Source organism: Pipra filicauda, unplaced genomic scaffold (genome assembly GCF_003945595.2).
Source record: "Pipra filicauda isolate LSUMZ 115617 unplaced genomic scaffold, ASM394559v2 scaffold264_size1072897_pilon, whole genome shotgun sequence".
Classification (NCBI taxonomy): domain Eukaryota; kingdom Metazoa; phylum Chordata; class Aves; order Passeriformes; family Pipridae; genus Pipra; species Pipra filicauda.
In genome coordinates this window covers 503,258-523,029 of record NW_024104381.1, presented here as the reverse complement: position 1 = coordinate 523,029, position 19,772 = coordinate 503,258, and the positions used below count along the sequence as shown (strand labels likewise).

Sequence of the window (19,772 nt, the reverse complement as noted above, 5' to 3'; positions counted from 1 at the left end):
GCTCCAGTACCAGCACTGGGACCAGCCAGGCTTGGGAAGCTCCTGTTCTCCCGTGTCCCTGAGCCCCTGCTCGGCAGGTTTGGGCTCACCAGGAGCAGCCATGAGGTAGAAGGAGCTGGCAGGAGGGAGCTGCTGGCTGGCACTGCCAGCTGCTCAGGCATCCCTGTGCCAGGGAGCCCTTCCCGGGAGGCGATGCCAGGCAGGGAGAGGCTTCCCAGGCTCTCCTGGCAGCCTTTCCAGCTCTGGGCTGTGTGTGCTGGGTTCCTCCAGCTCGGATCGCTCGGATCTCTGGCCTTTGGGGGCTGTGGAGCTCCTGGGGCTCAGGTGCCAGCTTGGAGGTGGGAGGAGGAGGTGACATGGGCATGGCACTGCTGTGGGAGCTGAGCAGCAGCTCGCTGGGCACCCAGGCAGCGATGCTTGGTGCTTCCCCAGCCTCCAAGCTCTGTCACTCAGCCCCACAGCAAACCCGGATTTGGGAGCAGAGTGGGCCAGGGGGTCCCCACTGTGGAACTGGGGGATGATGGGGGGACAAAGCCCTTGTCACTCGAGGCTTGTTCAGCTGCAGCCGCCCTGTACTCCCCATTGGGGACCCCCACGTGCACACCTTGCCCACCACAGACCCTGGGGTCAGAACCCCCCGCTGTGGGTCTGGTGCTGCCCTTGGTGGGAGACAAATCCACGGCTCCCATGTGGATCTGCCTGCACCGGGACAGGAGGGGACCTGGAGCTGCAGGGGGTCAAGCTCTGCTGGGGGGTTTCTTCTCCTCAAAGGTCTGAGGCACCTCTGGCACCCTCCGAGGCACTGATGGGGGTTGTGGTGGGTGCTCTGCAGGTGGGGAAGTCTGAGGCCTTGGGTTTGGGGTGCCCGGGGGAGCCGGGGAGCTCCGGAGCCTCCCCAGGGCCGCGAGCTGTGGACCGAGGCACGCGCGGCGTCCGGAGGGCGACCGTGGGCTCTGAGCCCAGGGCACGGATGCCACTGGAGCGGCCCCTCGGAGCAGGGCCCATCCCAGGCTGTCCCCCCAGCCGGATGGTGAGTGTGGGTCCACGTGCTGAGCCCCCCACCCTTTCTCTCTTTGAACAGGTAAAAAAAGCGGAGCCCCCGAAAACCGCAACAAAGGTAACCAGCCTCTCCATCCTTTGAACCAGCACCACACTAACTACTGAGCATTCCTCCTTCCTTCCTTCCTTCCTTCTTCTCATCAGTCTGTGCTCTTTGCTGCTCCGGCGGGACTCTCGCCTCGTTGTCCTGGGAGAGGGTGCAATGGTCCCGTGGCCGGTGGCCCTGGCACGGCGTCGCGGTGCCCCCTGGCACCCCAGCGTGGGGCTGTGCACCCTGGGATGAACCTGACCGGCTCCCCCCATGGCCACGTTGCTCCTGCGTGGGGAAAAACCCTTGTGCAAGGAGGACAGGGCTCTTCCAGCAGCCTGGACCTTTGGCAGAGCATTCCTTTCTCGGGACAAATTTCACATCCTTGAGTTGCATCAGTGATTTGATGGCTCTGAAGCCCCCGGGCCCATCAGATGCTGTCCCTTCCCGGGGTTTGTGTTTGGACATGGCTGGGGGAGAGATGTAGGTCCCTTCCTGGTGTTCCCAGATGAAATGTCCCACGGGGCCTGGCCAATGTGATGGTTGCACCCTCTCCTCCCATGGCCTCGACTCCGTGAGCGTCTCCTCACCAGTGTTTCTCACACTGTTCTTTGCAGGCTGTGGAGGAAGCCCATTTCTGCACCTCTCTCCACCTCTCTCTCTCTCTCTCTCTCTCTCTCCTCTCAGCAGTTTGAGTTTCCCTCCTTCCCGTCAGACTGTGTCCGGGTGCTTGTTCTGTCCGTGTGGGGTCTGTTGTGACGTGGAGGTGTCCGATGTGGAGCTGCCGTGAGCTCCGGGGTGTCTCGAGCCATCGAGCAGCAGCAGCCAGGAGGGGACAGGTCCCGGGGCAGCAATGGGGCCACTGCTGCTCCTCCAGCTCCAGCAGCTGAGGAGGAGCCTCTCAGGGGGATTCCCACCCTCTTCCCGTCCCTCTCCAAAGCTTCCAGACTTGGGTTTCCCCAGTGCAGACTTTCAGCTGGACTAGAGCAATCATAGGCACAGGAAGCCTGGCTGTCTCGGGTCCTAAACGCGTGGTGGATGGCTCAGGGCTGGGATTCGAGGAGCTGGTTCCCTCCTCTTCAGTCTCCATCCGAATTTCTAACCGTCCCCTCCATCTCACCCCCTCAGTCACTTCCCTGGCGAGTGATTCCTGCTGAGCTGCCCACAGGGCACTGCAGAGGTGGCACTGGGAGGGAGTGGGGATGATCATCAAGGGACTGGGGGGACTGGAGCATCTCTGGGGTCAGCCCAAAGCGCTCCCAGTCTGCTGCAGGGTTAGAGGCTGGATGAATCCAGTCTCCACCCCAAAACCTGGCCAGAGGGTTTCTTGCAGAGCTGCCTTAGAGTTGTGACCAGTGCCAGTGTCACCTCTGAGGATCCCTTATCCATGGGCTGTGTAGATGACACAAAACTGCCCCATAGAGAGGTGGCAGGGCCCTGGGACACGGAGATTCCATGTGCTCGGATGCGTGTGTCGCCGGGAATGGTTCTTGGTCTGGGTTCTCTCTCTCTCTCCCACCACCATCTTTCTCAGTGGTGTCCTCCAGGGTTTCCTGGTCTCTCTCCTATTCACACGTGGTGTCTTATTTTGCCCTTGGGCTGTAGCTAAAACTCAGGATGGTGTGGCCTTAGAAATTCAGCCCCTGAAGAGCCAGGAAGGGGTGGAAAATGAGGAGAAGGAGAAGAAGAAGGTGAAGGTGCCCAAGAAGGAGAAGTCTGTGCTGCAAGGGAAGCTCACGCGCCTGGCGGTGCAGATCGGGAAGGCAGGTGAGTGGCGATGGCCTGGCACGAGCCACCACCCCAGAGCTGGTGGAGAAGGGCTGTCCCTGTCTCCTGTGTCCCCTGTGTCCCCTCACTCTGCCCCGTGTGTCCCCAGGGCTGATCATGTCAGCCATCACCGTCATCATCCTGGTGCTGTACTTCGTGATCGACACGTTCGGGGTGCAGAAGCGGCCCTGGCTGGCCGAGTGCACCCCCATCTACATCCAGTACTTCGTCAAGTTCTTCATCATCGGGGTCACCGTGCTGGTGGTGGCCGTGCCCGAGGGGCTCCCGCTGGCCGTCACCATCTCCCTGGCCTACTCTGTGAAGGTGAGGCCGCGGCGCCGCGGGGTCGCCGGGGGTGCGACGGGGGACCTCGGGCTGCCGGCTCTGACCTTCCCGCTCGTGGGTGCTCCTTGCAGAAAATGATGAAGGACAACAACCTGGTGAGGCACTTGGACGCGTGCGAGACCATGGGCAACGCCACGGCCATCTGCTCGGACAAGACGGGCACGCTGACCATGAACCGCATGACCGTGGTGCAGGCCTACGTGGGGGACACCCACTACCGCCAGATCCCCGACCCCGAAGCCATCCTGCCCAAAATCCTGGACCTCATCGTCCACGGCGTCGCCATCAACTCGGCCTACACGTCCAAGATCCTGGTGAGCTGGAGAAACACCACCCCGTGTGTCCTCTGCAGCTCCGTTCCCAGGTTTGGCATCGCTTTTTCCCTTCCTTTCCCCTCTCCAGCCGCCCGAGAAGGAAGGGGGGCTGCCCCGGCAGGTGGGGAACAAGACGGAGTGTGCCCTGCTGGGCTTCGTGCTGGACCTGAAGCAGGATTACCAGGCCGTGCGCAACGAGGTGCCCGAGGAGAAGCTCTACAAGGTCTACACCTTCAACTCCGTGCGCAAGTCCATGAGCACGGTGCTGAAGAACAGCAACGGCGGCTTCCGCATGTACAGCAAGGGCGCCTCCGAGATCATCCTCCGCAAGTAACTGTCCCCCCTCGCCCCATCCCGGGGGCTTCGGGCTCTCGCTGCCCCGGGGACCTGTTTGGGGGGGCTGCGGGGTGAGGGGTGGTGGGGAAGGGAGGTGACTCTCGGGAGGTGCTGCCCTGCAGAGGGTTTAACTGGTTTTGGGTGGCTTTGGGAAGGCTGGGGGGAGCTGTGGGTCGGGGGATGCCCCCGTTTTGCAGGTGGGGGTGACAGGGGGACGTGCCACCAGTGGTGACCCTCGCCCTCCTCCCGGTCCTCAGGTGCACCAAGATCCTGGACAAGAACGGCGACCCCCGGGTGTTCAAGGTGAAGGACCGGGACGAGATGGTGAAGAAGGTGATAGAGCCCATGGCCTGCCACGGGCTGAGGACCATCTGCCTGGCCTTCCGGGACTTCCCTGGGGACGCTGAGCCCGACTGGGACAGCGAGAACGAGATCCTGTCTGACCTGACCTGCATCGCCGTGGTGGGCATCGAGGACCCTGTGCGGCCAGAGGTACTGACCCCGCTCTGCCCCAGCTGTCCTGCACCATTCCAGGACCAGGGACCCCTTTCCCGGCTGCTCAGGACCACGAGCCCCTTAGCAAGCCCAGGCACCTCCTCTGTGTCCAGCTCTGGAGTGCCCCACACCACCAGCTCCCTGCTGCTGGCATTTCTCTCCCACCCCTGGACAAAATGACCTAGTGACAGGGGGTTTCCACCCCAACTGCTCCAGGGGTCTGTGCACAAGCCAGGCTGGTTCCACATGGGTGAAAGGTGGATGGAAACACCACAGAGGAGGGATGGGGGTGTTGGAAAAGGACAGGGCTGGTGGAGCTGGTTTGCCCCTCTCAGCTGCTGCCCCTACTGTGAGGGTGCCAAGTTGGCAGCTGGGCTAATGCAGTAACCCTCCCATTCCTGCCTCTGCATTCCAATTTGGAGCTTGCCCCCGTGCTCCTGCCTTGCCTGGATCTTTTCCTGATTAGATGTCCAAGTATCTGGCTCTGGGAATTGCATTACAGATGCCCCGTCTGCACCGGCTCTGGAGGCCCTTGATTCAATTTGCTAATTCCTCACTAACATCCTCTTCCCCCACCGTTCCATAATGGATAAACCCATTAGTGCTGCTGGAGTGGGGTGGGGAAGGGGGGTGAAATGCCCCTGTTTTTATGGTGGCCTGGCAATGCCTTGGCACCCGGTGCTGTGGTGTGACAGGGAGGTGGCAGCGAGGTTCCCTTCCCCCTGGGGCAGCGGATGCAGGTTCCTCACCCCGCCAGAGCCCCTTTCCAGATCCTTTTAGGGAGGCTGGGAGAGGAGCTGCCTGGCTCCTCTGGGATACCCAGTGCCAAACTGAGCACCCTGCCTGTGTTCCCCCCACCCAAACTCTGTCCTTGTCCCCCAGGTGCCAGATGCCATCCAGAAGTGCCAGCGTGCGGGGATCACCGTCCGGATGGTGACAGGGGACAACATCAACACTGCCCGTGCCATCGCCACCAAGTGTGGCATCCTGCTGCCAGGGGAGGACTTCCTGTGCCTGGAGGGGAAGGAGTTCAACCGGCTCATCCGCAACGAGAAGGGAGAGGTGGGAGAACAGCCCTGGCACTGCTCTGCAGAGGGTGTGGGTGGCCTGAATCCTCGTGGGATTCCCTCCTCTCCCTGGATAATTGTAGCTGCTGGGATGCTCAGCCAGCCAGACACAGGGTGCTTGGGGGTGAAGGTGCTGTCCTGTCCCAGCTGGAGTTTGCTCTCTGGTGGGGCAGAATATTCCAGAGGGATCACTCCCTTCTCTCCCCTGTTTTTGTCCCGCAGGTGGAACAGGAGCAGCTGGACAAGATCTGGCCCAAGCTGCGGGTGCTCGCCCGCTCCTCCCCCACTGACAAGCACACTCTGGTGAAAGGTGAGCTCATCCCGCTCTTCCCGGGTGCTTTTCCAGCCTGATCCAGGCTGGGGACCTGTCCTTGGGGTTTAATTTCTCTGCACTGCTTGTCTCCCTGTCAGGAATTATCGACAGCACCGTTGGTGACCAGAGGCAGGTGGTGGCCGTGACCGGGGACGGGACCAACGATGGCCCAGCCTTGAAGAAAGCAGATGTTGGCTTTGCCATGGTATGGACAGGCCGTGGGTTTTCCTTTGCTCCCTGGGATGAGAAAACTGATGGCATGTTTGGTTATTGCCAACATCGAAATTATTTCTGGACTGCTGAAACTCTTTTCCAAATCTACAGGACGGCTTAAAAACTAAGAAAGAAACCTCATCTGGAGGTTTGATTTAATTCTCAAGTATTGTAATGGCCTGTTGGCAAGGGATTGGGAAGTCATTCCCTGGGAGCCTGGCTTGGGGCTGGGCTCTGTCCCACCTGGAGGGACCTTGTTGGGCTGAAGGTGACACTGCACTTGCAGAGCCCCCAGAGCAGGGACCTGCCCAGTTTATCCCTGCAGTTCTTCACCCCAGCTCCAAGCACGGTGCTGGCACTGGATTTGGGGGTTTGCTCACAGTGGAGAGCTCTGATCTCCTGGTTTGCTGCTCTTTTTTGCCCCGTCTGAAAGAAGCAGGAAAACAAACCTGTTGTTTTTAACAGGTTTCCTGTGGATTGTCTGAAGTTTAGGGATGTGAGTGGGAGCCAGGTGCTGGGTGGAGCCTTGTGAGCTTTGAACAAGTGAGAAATTTTGGGGGAGTGTTTTTAGGAATGTGTTAAATACCTAAGGAAATTCTGGAGCCTTTTGGATGAGCAGTAGAAAGTAGGCGACTGTGCCTCTGGAGCTTGTGCCCTTCAGCAGCCTGATCTGAGATGGGATGGGGTCTGGCAAATCCCAAGAGAATTCCTCTGGGAAAGCACCAGGGAATGGGCTCATTAAGGCCATGGCTTCGGCGCATTTAATGACTGCAGGACGAGCGCCTCAGTGTGCCCGTGGTGGGAATCACAGCCAGCCCAGTGCCCGTCCGGCTCCGTGTCCTTGGAGACGCTGCCGGTGGTTTTTGGGAGGTGGGGGAGTGCCATCACCCCGGCTGGGGCAGAAGGCCCCGGGATTTCGAGCTGCTGACCTCTCCTTCGTTTGGGATCCCAACCCTCGCGTGCAGCAGAGATGCCCAGCCTGGGATACTCGTGTTCCCTGGCAGGAGGAGGAAGCTGTTTTCCAGCTTTGCTGCACCGTGGCCCTGTCTGGGACGTGCACAGGCACAGGCTGGAAGGCAGGGCTGACTCAGAGCCCTGGAGCTGAGCCGGTGTCTGTCCTTGGAGGCTTTGCTGCTTTGGAGCTCCACTCTCCCGAGCGCGTTGGCGAGCGCGGGCTGGCACCGGCTGCTCTGGCTCTGTTGGATTTTCCTTTTGGGGGCTGTTTCTGGGAAGAAGCAGAGCCAGGCAGACAGAGCCTCTCTCCATGACTCACCCCACCGCTTCTCCCCGCTCCCCAAGGGCATCGCGGGCACGGACGTGGCCAAGGAGGCCTCGGACATCATCCTCACGGACGACAACTTCACCAGCATCGTCAAGGCCGTCATGTGGGGCCGCAACGTCTACGACAGCATCTCCAAGTTCCTGCAGTTCCAGCTGACTGTGAACGTCGTGGCCGTCATCGTGGCCTTCACGGGCGCCTGCATCACCCAGGTACGGGGACAGGGCAGGAGGGGTGGGGGATTTAACAGGTTTTCTGTGGGTTGTGAGCAGGAGCCAGGTGCTGGGCAGAGCCTTGTGAGCCCGTGTAGGGAGCTCTGAGCAAATGGGAAATGCTTTGGGGGTGTTTTCAGGGAGGTGTTAAACATCCAAGTGCAATCCTGGAGAGGATTTCAGGAGGAGGGTGGAGGCTCCTGCAGAGCAAGGAGGGAAAAGAGGGTGCTTTCGGGGGTGTGACGTGTTCTCCCCACTCTTCTCTCTGCAGGACTCCCCCTTGAAGGCTGTGCAGATGCTGTGGGTGAACCTGATCATGGACACCTTTGCCTCCTTGGCCCTGGCCACAGAGCCCCCCTCTGAGTCCCTGCTGCTGCGCAAGCCCTACGGCCGCAACAAGCCGCTCATCTCCCGCACCATGATGAAGAACATCCTGGGCCACGCCGTGTACCAGCTCACCATCATCTTCACACTGCTCTTCGCAGGTGAGCTTTGAGCCCCGAGGAATGGTGGGAGGAAAGGGAAAGGGGCAGAGCCCCAGCCCTGCCTGCAATCCCCCGTTCCTCCCCAAGGGGACCCTCGGTCTCAGCTGTCACTCAGTGAACCCTTGTTGGCCAGGACGGGGCTTGTTTAATCATGGGTGGGAAGCAGAGGGATGATGTGAAGAGGAATTTTTTCTCTGGAGACCTCTGGGTGCACAGACAGTTTTGGCTTTTCAACATTTCTAAGGAATTCAGGGTTCGGGGGGGGCGGCACAGGGGGCTCCAGCCGGGTCAGGGGATCTCCGGTGATCCTGGGGTCCTAATTCCACCTCCACCAGCGCAGAGCAGAAGTGAGGAGCAGGGTCTCAGCCTCTCCTCTCTCTTCCCCTCCCCAAACCCCCTTGTGTGCTCAGGGGAGAAGTTCTTTGACATCGACAGCGGCCGGAACGCGCCGCTGCACTCGCCGCCCACCGAGCACTACACCATCGTCTTCAACACCTTCGTCATGATGCAGCTCTTCAACGAGATCAACGCCCGCAAGATCCACGGCGAGAGGAACGTCTTCGAGTCCATCTACCGCAACCCCATCTTCTGCACTGTGGTGCTGGGCACCTTTGCAGCCCAGGTGAGGCTGCGGGGGCAGCGTGGCAATGGGGTGTCGGGGCCGGGAGGGGCCGGTGCCAAGGGCAGGACCCGTGTCTGCTGCAGTCAGAGCCCAGAGCTCTGTCCCGGCCCCTGGTTCTTCTCCAGCTGCTTCTTGGTGACAAAAGAACCTGGACCATCCCTGGCAGTGTTAAGGCCAGGTTGGATGGAGCTCTGAGCAACCTGGTCTGGTGGAAGGTGTCCCTGCCCATGGCAGGGGGTCCAAACTGGATCATCTTGAAGATCCCTTTCAAACCAGACCATTCTGTGATTCTATGATTTGAGGTCTAGAGTGTGTTGGGAGGTACCTCTGGTGTCCCATAAAGTTCCCAGCCTCGATGCGAGGTCCTTGTTCCCCTTGTAATCCAAGGAAGGAGGGAAAAGCTGTGTGGCCTGAGGGGACCTTCTTGTGCCATGGCTGTGCCCTGCAGCCCTTGGAGCTCCCCAGTGGGTGACTCTTCTCTCCTGTGCTGTAGATTGTCATCGTGGAGTTTGGTGGGAAGCCTTTCAGCTGCTCTGGGCTCACCCTGAGCCAGTGGTTCTGGTGTATTTTTATCGGAGTTGGGGAGCTCCTGTGGGGCCAGGTAAGAGCCAGTGTCCCAAACCTGCCCCGTGTCTTTCCCTCCCGCTGCCTCCCTGCCCTTGTTCTCCCCAGTATTTATTCAAGGCAGCTCTGGGAGGGGGTCTCACTCCCATCCTGCTTCCAGAGGGACACATCCAGCAGTGACATGTCTCTGCTGCATCCCAGTGTCTCAGCTGGGTCTGGGCAGCTCGTGCTCCCCTTGGCTGGTGGGCTCCTGCTCCCATGGCCTCAGGCTAAAGAGCTGCTCTCCCTGTCTCTCCCCAGCTGATCTGCACTGTCCCAACCAGCCACCTGAAGTTCCTGAAGGAAGCTGGGCACGGCATCACCAAGGAGGAGATCCCAGAGGAGGAGCTGCCTGAAGACGTGGACGAGATCGACCACGCCGAGATGGAGCTGCGGCGTGGGCAGATCCTGTGGTTCAGGGGTCTCAACAGGATACAGACACAGGTACAGGGGGGCAGCAGGGATGGGGGGGCTCTTCTCTCTTTCTCCTTCTTTCTCTCCAGGGGATCTTTCTGGAAAGAGGTGAATGCTGCTGCCCGGAGGATGCCATCGCCTCCTGGGCCAGACTTCTCCCATCACCTGTGCCTCTCTGGGTCTGTCCTGGTTGGGGAACCAGGACAGCCTGGCTTTGGGGACATCTTGGGGTGGGGAGAGGCTGCTTTAATGCAGAGCACCCTGTCCTGCTGGTCTGCAGGAGGCTGGACGTGCCCCTGCTGGGCACCTCGTGCAGCAGAGGAGGTGGCTCGGAAGGTGTGGGGGGTCCGTGGAGCCACCCAGGCTCTGTCATGCAGTGGGTCAGCACTGGAGCTGCCCTTGGTCACTGCTGGGATGCTGTTCCCAGTGAGGGTTGTGCTCATTCTGCACGAGACCCTCTCTGGTCTCGCTCTTTGGCTGCTCTTTTCTTCCCGACAGCCCCTTGGCTGCTGCCACCCCTCTGTGCCAGCTCTCTGTGCTCCTCACCAGGAGCTCTTGGCCCCACAGCACAGAAGGGGAGGAGAATCTCTCTCTTAATATGCTTTTTACATCACTTGTTTTTCCCTTACACTCTCTTTTTCCTGAAAGGGTGTTTCTTTTTGCCCCAGACTGGGCAGGGCAGGGTCAAAGCCCCTCACCTTTCCTGGAGGCCTGGGCAGAGCTGTCCCGTGGAGGAAAGCTCCATGTCCCAGTGTCCCTGGCACACAGGGCTGCTGGGCTACCTTTGTGCCTCCTCTCTGTCCCTCTGACAGACAGAGAAAACCAAAAAGGCCCTGAGACAGGGGCTGGGGCAGCACAGCAGCTGGGCTGTGCCACAGGAACTTTCCTTCTCCTCTGGGAGATGTTCCCTTCTTGATGCTTTTAAGGTGGAGTTCAAACTTGACTCCCTGCTCGTTGTGAGCAGTGAGGGGCTCTTTGGGGAGCCTGGGCAGTGCTGGAAACCAGTGGTTCCCTCACATGAAGGATGTGCTGGCAGCTCCAGGCTCTTTTGGAAGAGGTCCAGCTGTGTTGGAGGTCTGGGAGGTGCAAAGGGCTGCAGTGCCAGCAGCCAGGTGAGCCTGGAGCCTCCCAGGTATCTCCCTGCAGGTGTGGTGGACCTGGGCTGAGATGAGCCCTTGCTCTTGCAACATGAGAAACGCTCCTGGATGCACATCCTGGAGCCTCTTTAGGGACTCCTTTCCTGGCTGTGGTGCCCTTGAGCAGAGCAGGCAGGTCCAGCCTGAGCATCTGGGGGCTTCTGTCCCCACTCAGTGTGTCTGAATGAGAGCACAGGGCTCTTCCCCACAGCCCAGCCCGGGGCACTGGGGAAAAGAGGGGCATCAAACTGGGGAAGGAGCGAAGCCGTGTGTGAAGTCCCTCCAGTTGAGCCAGAGCTTCACGTGGGTCTGGAGGAGGTGTCCCTGCCACAGGAGCTGTGCTCCCTGCACAGGGCTGGGGACACTCCAGCTGCAAAGTGTCCAGGAAGCCAAGGTGGCACCTGGATTCTGCCTGGTTCCTCTGCCCTTGGAGCACATCCACAGAACTGTGGCCCCACCACCAAGGATACTTCTTGCTGCATTCCTGCCCCCTCCAGCTCTGCTCCAGAGCCCTGAGCCTGGGAGAGGGGCTGAAATGTCTCCAGCTGTGGGCACATGGTATGTGCCAGGATTCAGCCCCCCCAGCTGAACACCCCACAGGGCCGAGGGACCACAAACCCTTTGCCAGTGCAGTTTTCTGGACCCACCGGCTGCCAGCTCGCACCTCTGCCCACCCTCTCTCTTCCTCTGCTCCTGCTGCAGATTGCTGGGATAACCCAAGGTGTTTCCTCTGTCACTCCCTCCCACCACGGTCTCTCTGGTGGTGGGGGGGTAACTCCTGCTGCTCTCGCTCCCGTGGGAGGGGCAGAGGCTGGAAGGTGACCCCTCTGCTCCCCGGATCACCAGCCCAACCCGGTGGGGGCTTACGGGGTGGGGGGCTCTCTCCTCCCTCCTCCCCACCTGTCCATCCTCCTTCTTCCTTCCTGTCTGTGTGTGTCTGCCCGACCCCCCTGCTCCCCTCCCTCCCTGCCCCTGCCCCTGTCCCTGCCCGGGCGACGCTATCTCACTCTCTGGTTCTTTGCAGATGGACGTAGTTTACACATTCCAGACCGGCGCCTCCTCTTTGCAGGGAGCCCTCAGGAGACAGCCTTCCATCGTGAGCCAGCACCACGATGTAAAAAATGTTTCTAGCCCAACCCATGTAGCTCTTTCCTCCGTCAATTCCACTCCCACCACTTCTGCTGTTGCTGCTGCTGCTGCATCTCCTCCTGCGGGCAGTGAGTGATAGTCTATTACAATGCATGACTTCTAATAACCACAGAGAGCACCTGCACCCACCTAACCCGGCCTGTTCTCTCTCCCTCTAAACCCTGACTCGCACACTGGTTCCCAACATGAAGGATGGGGCGGGAAAGCGTTAAAAAAACCCATGGTTTTGATGCTTTTGTTGCACCTTTAACAAGTTGACCTTTCTGGTCCTTCCCCCCCCCAGTCCTTGTTGCTTCCTCCGTTTTTTACCTCTTCTCCTCCTTTGCAGGGCTGACGTTTGAGTCCACCCTCCCGAGGGGTGCAAAAATTGGCAGCTCTCGTTCAAAGAGCCCCGTGTTCATGAGCAGCTAAAAGCACTGCTGTGAGAAGGGCAACACTGAGCCCAAACTCTGCTGGTCCTTTCCACTGCAGCTCTGCCCGGCCCCGGGAGGGCAGGGGTGGGCAGAGGCGTTGCTTTCCTGCAGCTGTAAATCTGTTTGGAGGCAGAGTGGCCGCTGGGACCTTCCCCCAGTGTGCTGCAGGGCTGGCTGAGCCGTGGGGAGGGCGTGTGAGGAGCAGGATTTGCTCCTGCTATGGGTGGGATGGAGGTTGGACTGTGAACAGCCCTGCCCGTGGCTCAGCTGGCCCGTGGTGACACCTCGGGGCTGCTCCCCTGGTTCAGAACTGGTTTGGAAGCAAGCAGCCTCTGTGTCCCCCCTGGGGGCTTGCATGGCACGTGGGACAGAGCTGAGTGTGCCCTGTGCTGCCCTGGGGCTCCGTGGGGACAGCCCAGGGCTCTGCTGGTCCCCTGGCAGCCAGAGCATCCTCAGTGCCCACCTTGTCCTGGGCACGCTGGTCCTCAGTGTGTGCAGACACGCTGCTGTGCACGCAAACGGGATGGAAACCACTGATTTTTCCAGTGGGAAAGCTGGATCCTGGATCTAGCAGTGGGTTTCCAGGCCAAAATAATCCCTGCCTGGTGCAGAGCCCCTCTCTGTGCTCGTGGGGAGCTGCGTGTCCGGGCTGGGGGAGCACGTGAACGTGAGTTCTCTCTGCAGGCTGTGCCAGGCTGGGAGTAGGTTGTGTGTCTTTCCTGGATAATTGGCTTTTTTACTGCACAGTCACTTTCCGTGTTCTCCTCTTATTAGAGAAATATCCTCGGTGACTTTCTGAATAGCTTTCAGTCTCCACTGTTTATGCACTGTGGGGGAGGAGAGAGAATTTCGGATAATTTTGTTTTCTCTCTCTATTTAGCTGACTCTGGTGCTTGGATTTGATTGTGTTTAACCCCAGTGTTTCTGAAGCAGCACAGCTGCCTCTCTGCTCCCGCCTGCATCTGGGCACCACCGAGACTTTCTAATGGGAGAAAAGCTGCTTAGGGGGGCTCAGGAGAGTGGGCTGGGTGGGGGGCAAGACCAAAATGCAGGTTTTTTGCAGTCTGTGCATTAATTCCCTCTCCAGATTTGCAGCAAGGGAATAGATAACCCGGGTAGCTCGTGCCCTTCCAGGCAGCAAATCCACCAGGAGCTAACCCAGGTCTCCAAGTCTTGCCTGTTTTCTGCCTGGACTTCTCTTTTTCCCTCTGCTGCTTCCCTCTCTCCCGAAGCTCCTCTTCCCTCCACACAGATCCATGGTGCTCCTCTGCCTCCCACTGCACTCCCGTGGATGAGTTCTCCAGGGCTGGACCTCGGCAGCCTGGCTGCTGTGTCCCTCCTGGGCTGGTGGAAAGGCAGGGAATGACCCTCTGGAGATGGTTTGCAGAGCTGGGCTGCTCTCCCTGGGAATTTTGCCCTGGAGTGAGGGAGCTGGGCACAGCCAGGGGTCAGCAGTGGGGCTGATTCTGGCCTCGTGCAGAGGATGTAACTCCCATCTCCATGGGAGCAGGGGGGTTTGCCCAGCACATCGTGGTGCTGCAGGGCTGGTGTGAAGTGAGAGTAAATTCCAAGCCTGGAGGTTGTGTGAAGGTTCCAGGTGGAGAGGAGGCGTGAGCAGGGAGGGAGGTGGGCTTCCAGCTTGGAAGGGGAGGGTTTGGGTTTTGTTTGCACTGCCTGGCTCATTCAGAACACATTTCCTTGCTGTTCTGTTCCTTTGACAAGGGAACAGCTGAATTCGTTTCACAGCAGCTGCTGACAGAGATGGTTGAAGGAGGAAAATCTGAGCAAAGCTGCACAGAAGCTCCTTGGTGGAGCTGCAGGCAGTGAGGGGGCAGAGACAGGGAGGGCTCCTGGGGAGCTGCTCCTGCCTCTGTGCTGGGCTGAGCACCTCGTTGCTTTGGCAGTCTCTGGGCTCTCCTTGGCCTGTTTGGGTTGGTTATACTTGATTTAGTGCATTCTGTGTTTTAGGGGTCAGGGATTGCAGGTGCTGTTCTCAAGGTGATGTGACAGATTGGAGGTGGCCTGTGTGGTCCTGTGCACTCCCACTGACCTCACCCAGGCTCTTCCTGTGGTGTTAGTGCAGCAAATCCAGCTCAGAATTTCTGTTTCCAGCTCCACCAACCTTCCATTTTTGCAGGGCAGCTGGTGCTCCAGCACCAGGGGGTACCTGGTCCACGCTCATCTCCTCATCAGTGTCTCCAGCTCATGTGTGCGTGCTGGTCCATGTGTGTGTGTGCAAGAGCTGGGGGGGTTGTTTCCAGCCAGGCTGTGCTGAGCCTGTGCCCGGGGATGCCACTCTCGTGGTGCAGCACCATCCTTCTGAGCCAGGTGCAGAGGGGACTCAGAAAGGCATCCCCTGTGAGAGGAGCCCTGGAACAACTTGCAGGTCAAACTCCCAGGGTTCCAGGCACGAGGCTCTTTGAGGAACCTCTCTGGTCTGGTTTGGTGAGTGCTGCTGGTGCTGAGAGCAGAGATCTCCAGGAGGCTCTTGCTGGCTGTGCTGGTTGGTGAGCTCCCTCCTGGCCTGGCTGGGCACCACGCTGAGGTGGGCAGTTAAACCCAGCTCATCTCAGCAGGATGTGGGGTGTGGGCTCTGCTCCCCCACCATTCTGCAGCCTGGGCAGAGGGGGGGCAGAACTCACATGGCTCCTCATTTGCCTCATCAGAAAGGGGGTACCTGGATCCTTCTCCCTCCAGCCCTGCACATTCTCCACTCCCTTGGCCAGTGGCTGAGTGATGGGGAAGCTCTGGGATGCAGCACAGGGATGCTGCTCCCCCACCCCTTCCGTGGGATCTGTGGATCTCCTCCCTTTTGTGCCCCAGCCTCAGTCCACGGGGACACTAGGAGAGCAGGCAGGGGGCTGGGATGGGGTGGGGACTGGGTTCCTCAGGTGCTGGGAGCAGGTGAAGGTGGCTGATGAGCAGCAGTGCTCCTTCCATGGAGCAGGAGATGGAGCAGGATGACTGGCACTGCTCCAGGGAGGTGTCCTGGACGGCCCTGCTGCTCCCAGTGGGGCTGAACAAGGTCTCACAGTGGTCTGGAGGCATTTCCTTGGGACAGGAGGAGTTGAGCAGATCTCCTGGTCCCAGATGAACTGTGATTAACAGAGCAAAGGTTTCTGTTGCTTCCATAAACCTCACAAGACCTTGGATCTGATACTTGGATCTGACCTAACAACTGCAAGGGAGGGCGAGAGCTGGAAGGGTTCGAGGCTGGATTTCCAGAGGGTCTGGAGGGAGCAGTGAATCCACTGCAAGCCACCATCCAGCCTTGTTTCCAGACCTCTCCCTTCCAGTGCAGTGGAGGCAGCAGAACCATTCCCTGTTTGTCCAGACCAGGCTCTGGATCTCCTGCTTGTAACACGTTGGCTTTTTGGGGGAGCTGCCCCGTGGGTTTCCCAGGAGCATGGCTGGGATTCCGAGCAAAGAGAGTGGTTTTCCTGCAGAACATCCAACAGAATTAGCTGCCTTTGGAAACCACTGGGTCTGCTGGTGTAGGGAAGGATCCAGAGCTCCAGCTGTGTGGGGAACCTCACACAGATCTGGCTTCCTTCGTGCACGTTTAGCTGGGTTAGCTGATCGTGGCATCCACTTGGATCTGGTGCTTCCCATGGGCTTGAAAAGTTGGTGACACCTTTTTAAAGCCCATTCCTTTCCCCAGGTCTAGCAGTGAACTAGAACAAACACACCCATGGCTCCCACGGTAGAGTGTTTTGAACCCGCTGTTTGTCTAACCCACCTCTTTTTTGAGTCGTAGTTCCACCCTGTTGTCCTCGTCCATCCCCACGAAACGCGTGTGCACACGTAATGACAACTAATGCATTCTGGCTTCCATCCATTCGGAGCGACCTGGGGGCGGGTTTTGAGTCGTTTTGTGTCTTTTCTTGCAGCTTCTGAAGTCGCCCCGTAGTCGGTCGATTCCCCCATCACACACCCAGTGCCTGAGTCTGATCCGTGTTGGCCCTCCTAGTTCACCATAGACCTCTCAGTTTGACCCAGCTGTGTGCTCAGTGGTGGTGACTTGTTGTCGTGGTCGTGCTTTTTCGTTTTTTACCGTGTCCTCACTCTTTATTTGGCCTCTCTCCCGGGCTCTCTGGCCCCCCGGAGCCGTCACTAACCCGTCTCTTTTGCCCCCTCCCCGCGCTCCCGGCAGATCAAGGTGGTGAATGCGTTCCGTAGCTCCCTGTACGAAGGCCTCGAGAAACCCGAATCCAGAAGCTCCATCCATAACTTCATGACTCACCCAGAGTTCATCCTGGAGGAAGACGAGCCTCGAACACCATTCCTTGACGGCGCTGAAGACGACCCCGAGACTGACGGGCTCCCGACGCGCGGCGGGGGGAGCCCGGGCGGGCCTCCAGCCCTGAACAGAAATAACAATGCAGTGGACAGCGATCGAGCTGAGCTCTCCGTCCCGGAGCCCGAGAGCCCCTTCCACAGCCTGGAGACATCGGTTTGACCTTAGAACTTGGAACCCCTCCCCTCCTCCTCCTCCTCCTCCTCCTCCACCTCGGCCCCTCGCCCGGTGTGACGTCGGCACCAGTAACTGCTCACACCTCGTGTCAAACTGCTCATACGTATATCAGTGGGGTGGGTTTTTTTCGGGGGGGGGGGTTTATTTGTTTTCCTTCGTTTCGTTTTGTTGTTTTTGGGTTTTTTGGGGTTTGTTTTTTTACCATGGTTTAGCAGTGGGAACCAGAGTGCCACGATGCTGGGCGCTGGGGAGAGAGGCTAAGCCAAAAAGTTGTGCCATCTCCATCCCTCGTTTTCAGTGGTACTCGCCCGGGTGAAGCAGCCAGGTTCTTTCCTCTCCAAGAGTTGGGCTCCAGGCGTGTCTGTCTGTTGGGGGTTTTCACTTTGCAAAATGCATGATCAAAGGAAATTCGAGTTGGTGTAGTCTTACGTGCCCACCCTCAGCCCGAGGGCTGGGCTGCACTTGTGACTTTTATTTTATTTCTTTTTTTTTCCACTTGTGGTTTTTTGGGGTTTTCTTCTAACGTTGGGGTTTGTTCTTTGCTCGTGGGATTTGCCCCCAGGAACTCTGCAGTGGGAAGTGGGGGCAGTCAGCACTCCAGTGCAAAAACTAAGAAATAAACAACAAAACCCAGCCAGGGGAAGGTGTTTACTCGCAGGTTGAGGGATACAGGGATGTGCACCAGTCTTCCACCTTGAAAAATGGTACCTGACCTTTCCAGCTCCTCTTCTGAGTGTCCACACACACTTTTCTCTCTCTGTTTCCAAATTGGTAGATGAGGAATGAAGGTGACTTGGCTGTAACTTTGCTGGATGGAAAAGATTCTGATTTTTCTACAAAGGTGGAGGTGAACTGGCAGTGAAAAGGTGGTGGGGGAAAAAAAACGCCACTGTTGTGAGAAATGTGGCTCCTTCCTGGGGAATCTTAAGAGAGGCCTCTCTGCTGCTCTTGATCAGGTGTGAAACTCTTGGTGAGAGCTTTGCCAGGGTTTTACAGCTCCTGCCTTCGAGAGCAGAGGGATTTCTGCCCATTCTGGCTTTTCTGTGCTGTTGGGTTAAATAATCCTTCAGCCTTGGAGTAGCAGCTCCAGTGAACTGCTGAGGAACCTCAGAGCTGTGCCCACCAGAAGCTTTACCAGGCTGAACAGAGAACAGGCATCGGGGCACTGAGGGCACAGTGGGCCAACTCCCAGGTCATGGAAGGGATGAATTAGGGATGAATTGTCTCGTTATCCCATGGAAGGGGGGGGAGGCTCCATGGCCAGTGGAGGACCCTTGGCTTCCTGGAGCTGCTTTGCCAGAGGAGGTGGCAGTTGCTTGGTTGGCTGCAGATCTTCCAGAGAAGGTGCTGCTGGAGGCTCGACCTCACTTGCTGCTTTTTTGGAGGTCATCTCTTCACCCTGTGTCCTGCCTCACCTCCACCTCTTGGAACCTTTTAGGGAGAGTCCTGTTTTTTGGAGCAGAGGCCCCGGTTGGCTCCGAACTGTCCCTCTGGTGATCCATGGCCCCGAGCAGGAGGCAGGATTTGCTTTGCTTGAGTCCCTTCCCCAGGGTTGTGGCCCCGGGCAGGCAGGGCCAGAGGAAGCTCTGCTGCCTTCCTTCTCTCCTCCATCCCAGAGGAAGCTCTGCTGCCTTCCTTCTCTCCTCCATCCCAGAGGAAGCTCTGCTGCCTTCCTTCTCTCCTCCATCCCAGAGGAAGCTCTGCTGCCTTCCTTCCCTCCTTCATCCTGTTTGGCCCGGTTGGAAGCAGAGAGAACCTGGTTGTAACTGGCTGTACAATGTCGTCTTTGCCCAGCTCCACCCCTGGGAGCAGCGGGGTTTTAGGGGCAGGGTGGGCTGGGCTGGTTTCTTCTTTCCTTTCCTTTCAGAACGCACAGCAGAATCTCCCGTGCCTTCTCCGAGCACTGCCTGCAGCACCTCCTGCCACGCCAGGGCCCAGTACTTTGCCAAGAAATAAGTGTTCCTTAAACCACAACACAAACCAAGTGTCTTTGTTTTGTTTCCAGCCCAGCCCCGACCCCGTCCCTTCCTCGGGGTGGGAGGAGGGAAGGATGAGCCGCCCCATCCCTGCCCCAGGTAGCTGAGGAAAGGTCCTTCTCCCCCCCTCGTGCCTGGGTGCTGGCGAGGGGTGAAGGTTGGGCTCTACACTGCCAACAGCCAGAAGAAATTGCCACCACTGCCCATCCCAAATTCAGTGTCAACCCCCTCCCTGCCCATCGCTGCCCTCCCCTCCCCAAAACCCACCGTGGGCAGGACCTTTGGGGGGGGAGTGTGGGTGGTTCTTGGGTTAAACACGAGTTGGTGACAGGAAAGACCGAAGGGGAGGGGAGGCGGGTGGTTGTGGGGTTTGGTTCTGTACTAAAAGGTGACATTGCTTAAAAACAAAAAAAAAAAAAACAAAAAAAAACCAAAAAAAAAAACAACAAAAAAAAATTACTTTTTTTATATTTTAAATACTCGCAACAAAAAACCAAAAAAAAAAAAAAGGTGAAAATATGGTGTTCTTACAAGCTTACATAAATATTTATTAAATACTTTTTTTTGGGGGGGGGATGCACCGATTTATTTTGTTGTTGTTTTTTTTCTTTTGATATTTTTTTAATACCTCAGACCTGTTTAAAAAATAAAAAAAAAAAAAAGACTTCAACCAACCAAAAGCCAAGTTTGGAGGCTCTCAAAGTCACTCCCAAAAATCTGTGACTGGCAGGTTGCCACAAGGGTCTGGTCGTTCTTTAGTTGCTCTATTTTTGTCATTCTAGTTTTCCATATTTAGGAGGGGGAGAAATAATTATATATAAATATTATGCAAAAAAAAAAATCTAGTTTTCTTTAGATCAGAAACTGATATTTTTACGTCAGCCATATGTATTTTGTTTAAAGAGAAGTAAATAAATAAATCTCGAGTCCTGGTGCGACTGTGTGACGGCAGGTCCAAGGGACAGGTAATTAATTCCGTGGATTAATTAATTCAGCCATCGGATGCCAGTCAGCTTCCTTTTCTCTGAGCAGCCATCTTTCTACTAGACGTTAGTTGGGTGACACAAATGGG

General features: G+C 57.8%; 1 protein-coding gene across 2 annotated transcripts in view; it reads left to right on the top strand.

The window, feature by feature from the left end:
* Positions 1-19,116, top strand: part of ATP2B4 (ATPase plasma membrane Ca2+ transporting 4) — a 45,933-nt gene extending 26,817 nt beyond the window's left edge. The window contains exons 7-22 of one of the 2 annotated variants that reach the window (XM_027746985.2): positions 1,082-1,117; positions 2,693-2,854; positions 2,964-3,178; positions 3,271-3,513; positions 3,602-3,843; positions 4,107-4,341; positions 5,227-5,406; positions 5,634-5,721; positions 5,823-5,929; positions 7,237-7,428; positions 7,700-7,913; positions 8,324-8,535; positions 9,029-9,136; positions 9,400-9,582; positions 11,713-11,802; positions 16,404-19,116. In XM_027746985.2, the coding sequence (XP_027602786.1) occupies positions 1,082-1,117; positions 2,693-2,854; positions 2,964-3,178; positions 3,271-3,513; positions 3,602-3,843; positions 4,107-4,341; positions 5,227-5,406; positions 5,634-5,721; positions 5,823-5,929; positions 7,237-7,428; positions 7,700-7,913; positions 8,324-8,535; positions 9,029-9,136; positions 9,400-9,582; positions 11,713-11,802; positions 16,404-16,709 (2,813 nt within the window). In that variant the 3' untranslated portion in view covers positions 16,710-19,116. Of the gene's footprint in view, positions 1-1,081; positions 1,118-2,692; positions 2,855-2,963; positions 3,179-3,270; positions 3,514-3,601; positions 3,844-4,106; positions 4,342-5,226; positions 5,407-5,633; positions 5,722-5,822; positions 5,930-7,236; positions 7,429-7,699; positions 7,914-8,323; positions 8,536-9,028; positions 9,137-9,399; positions 9,583-11,712; positions 11,906-16,403 lie in introns of both variants that reach the window. The other variant, XM_027746983.2, reaches the window with a different exon arrangement.
* Positions 19,117-19,772: the final 656 nt, after the last annotated feature.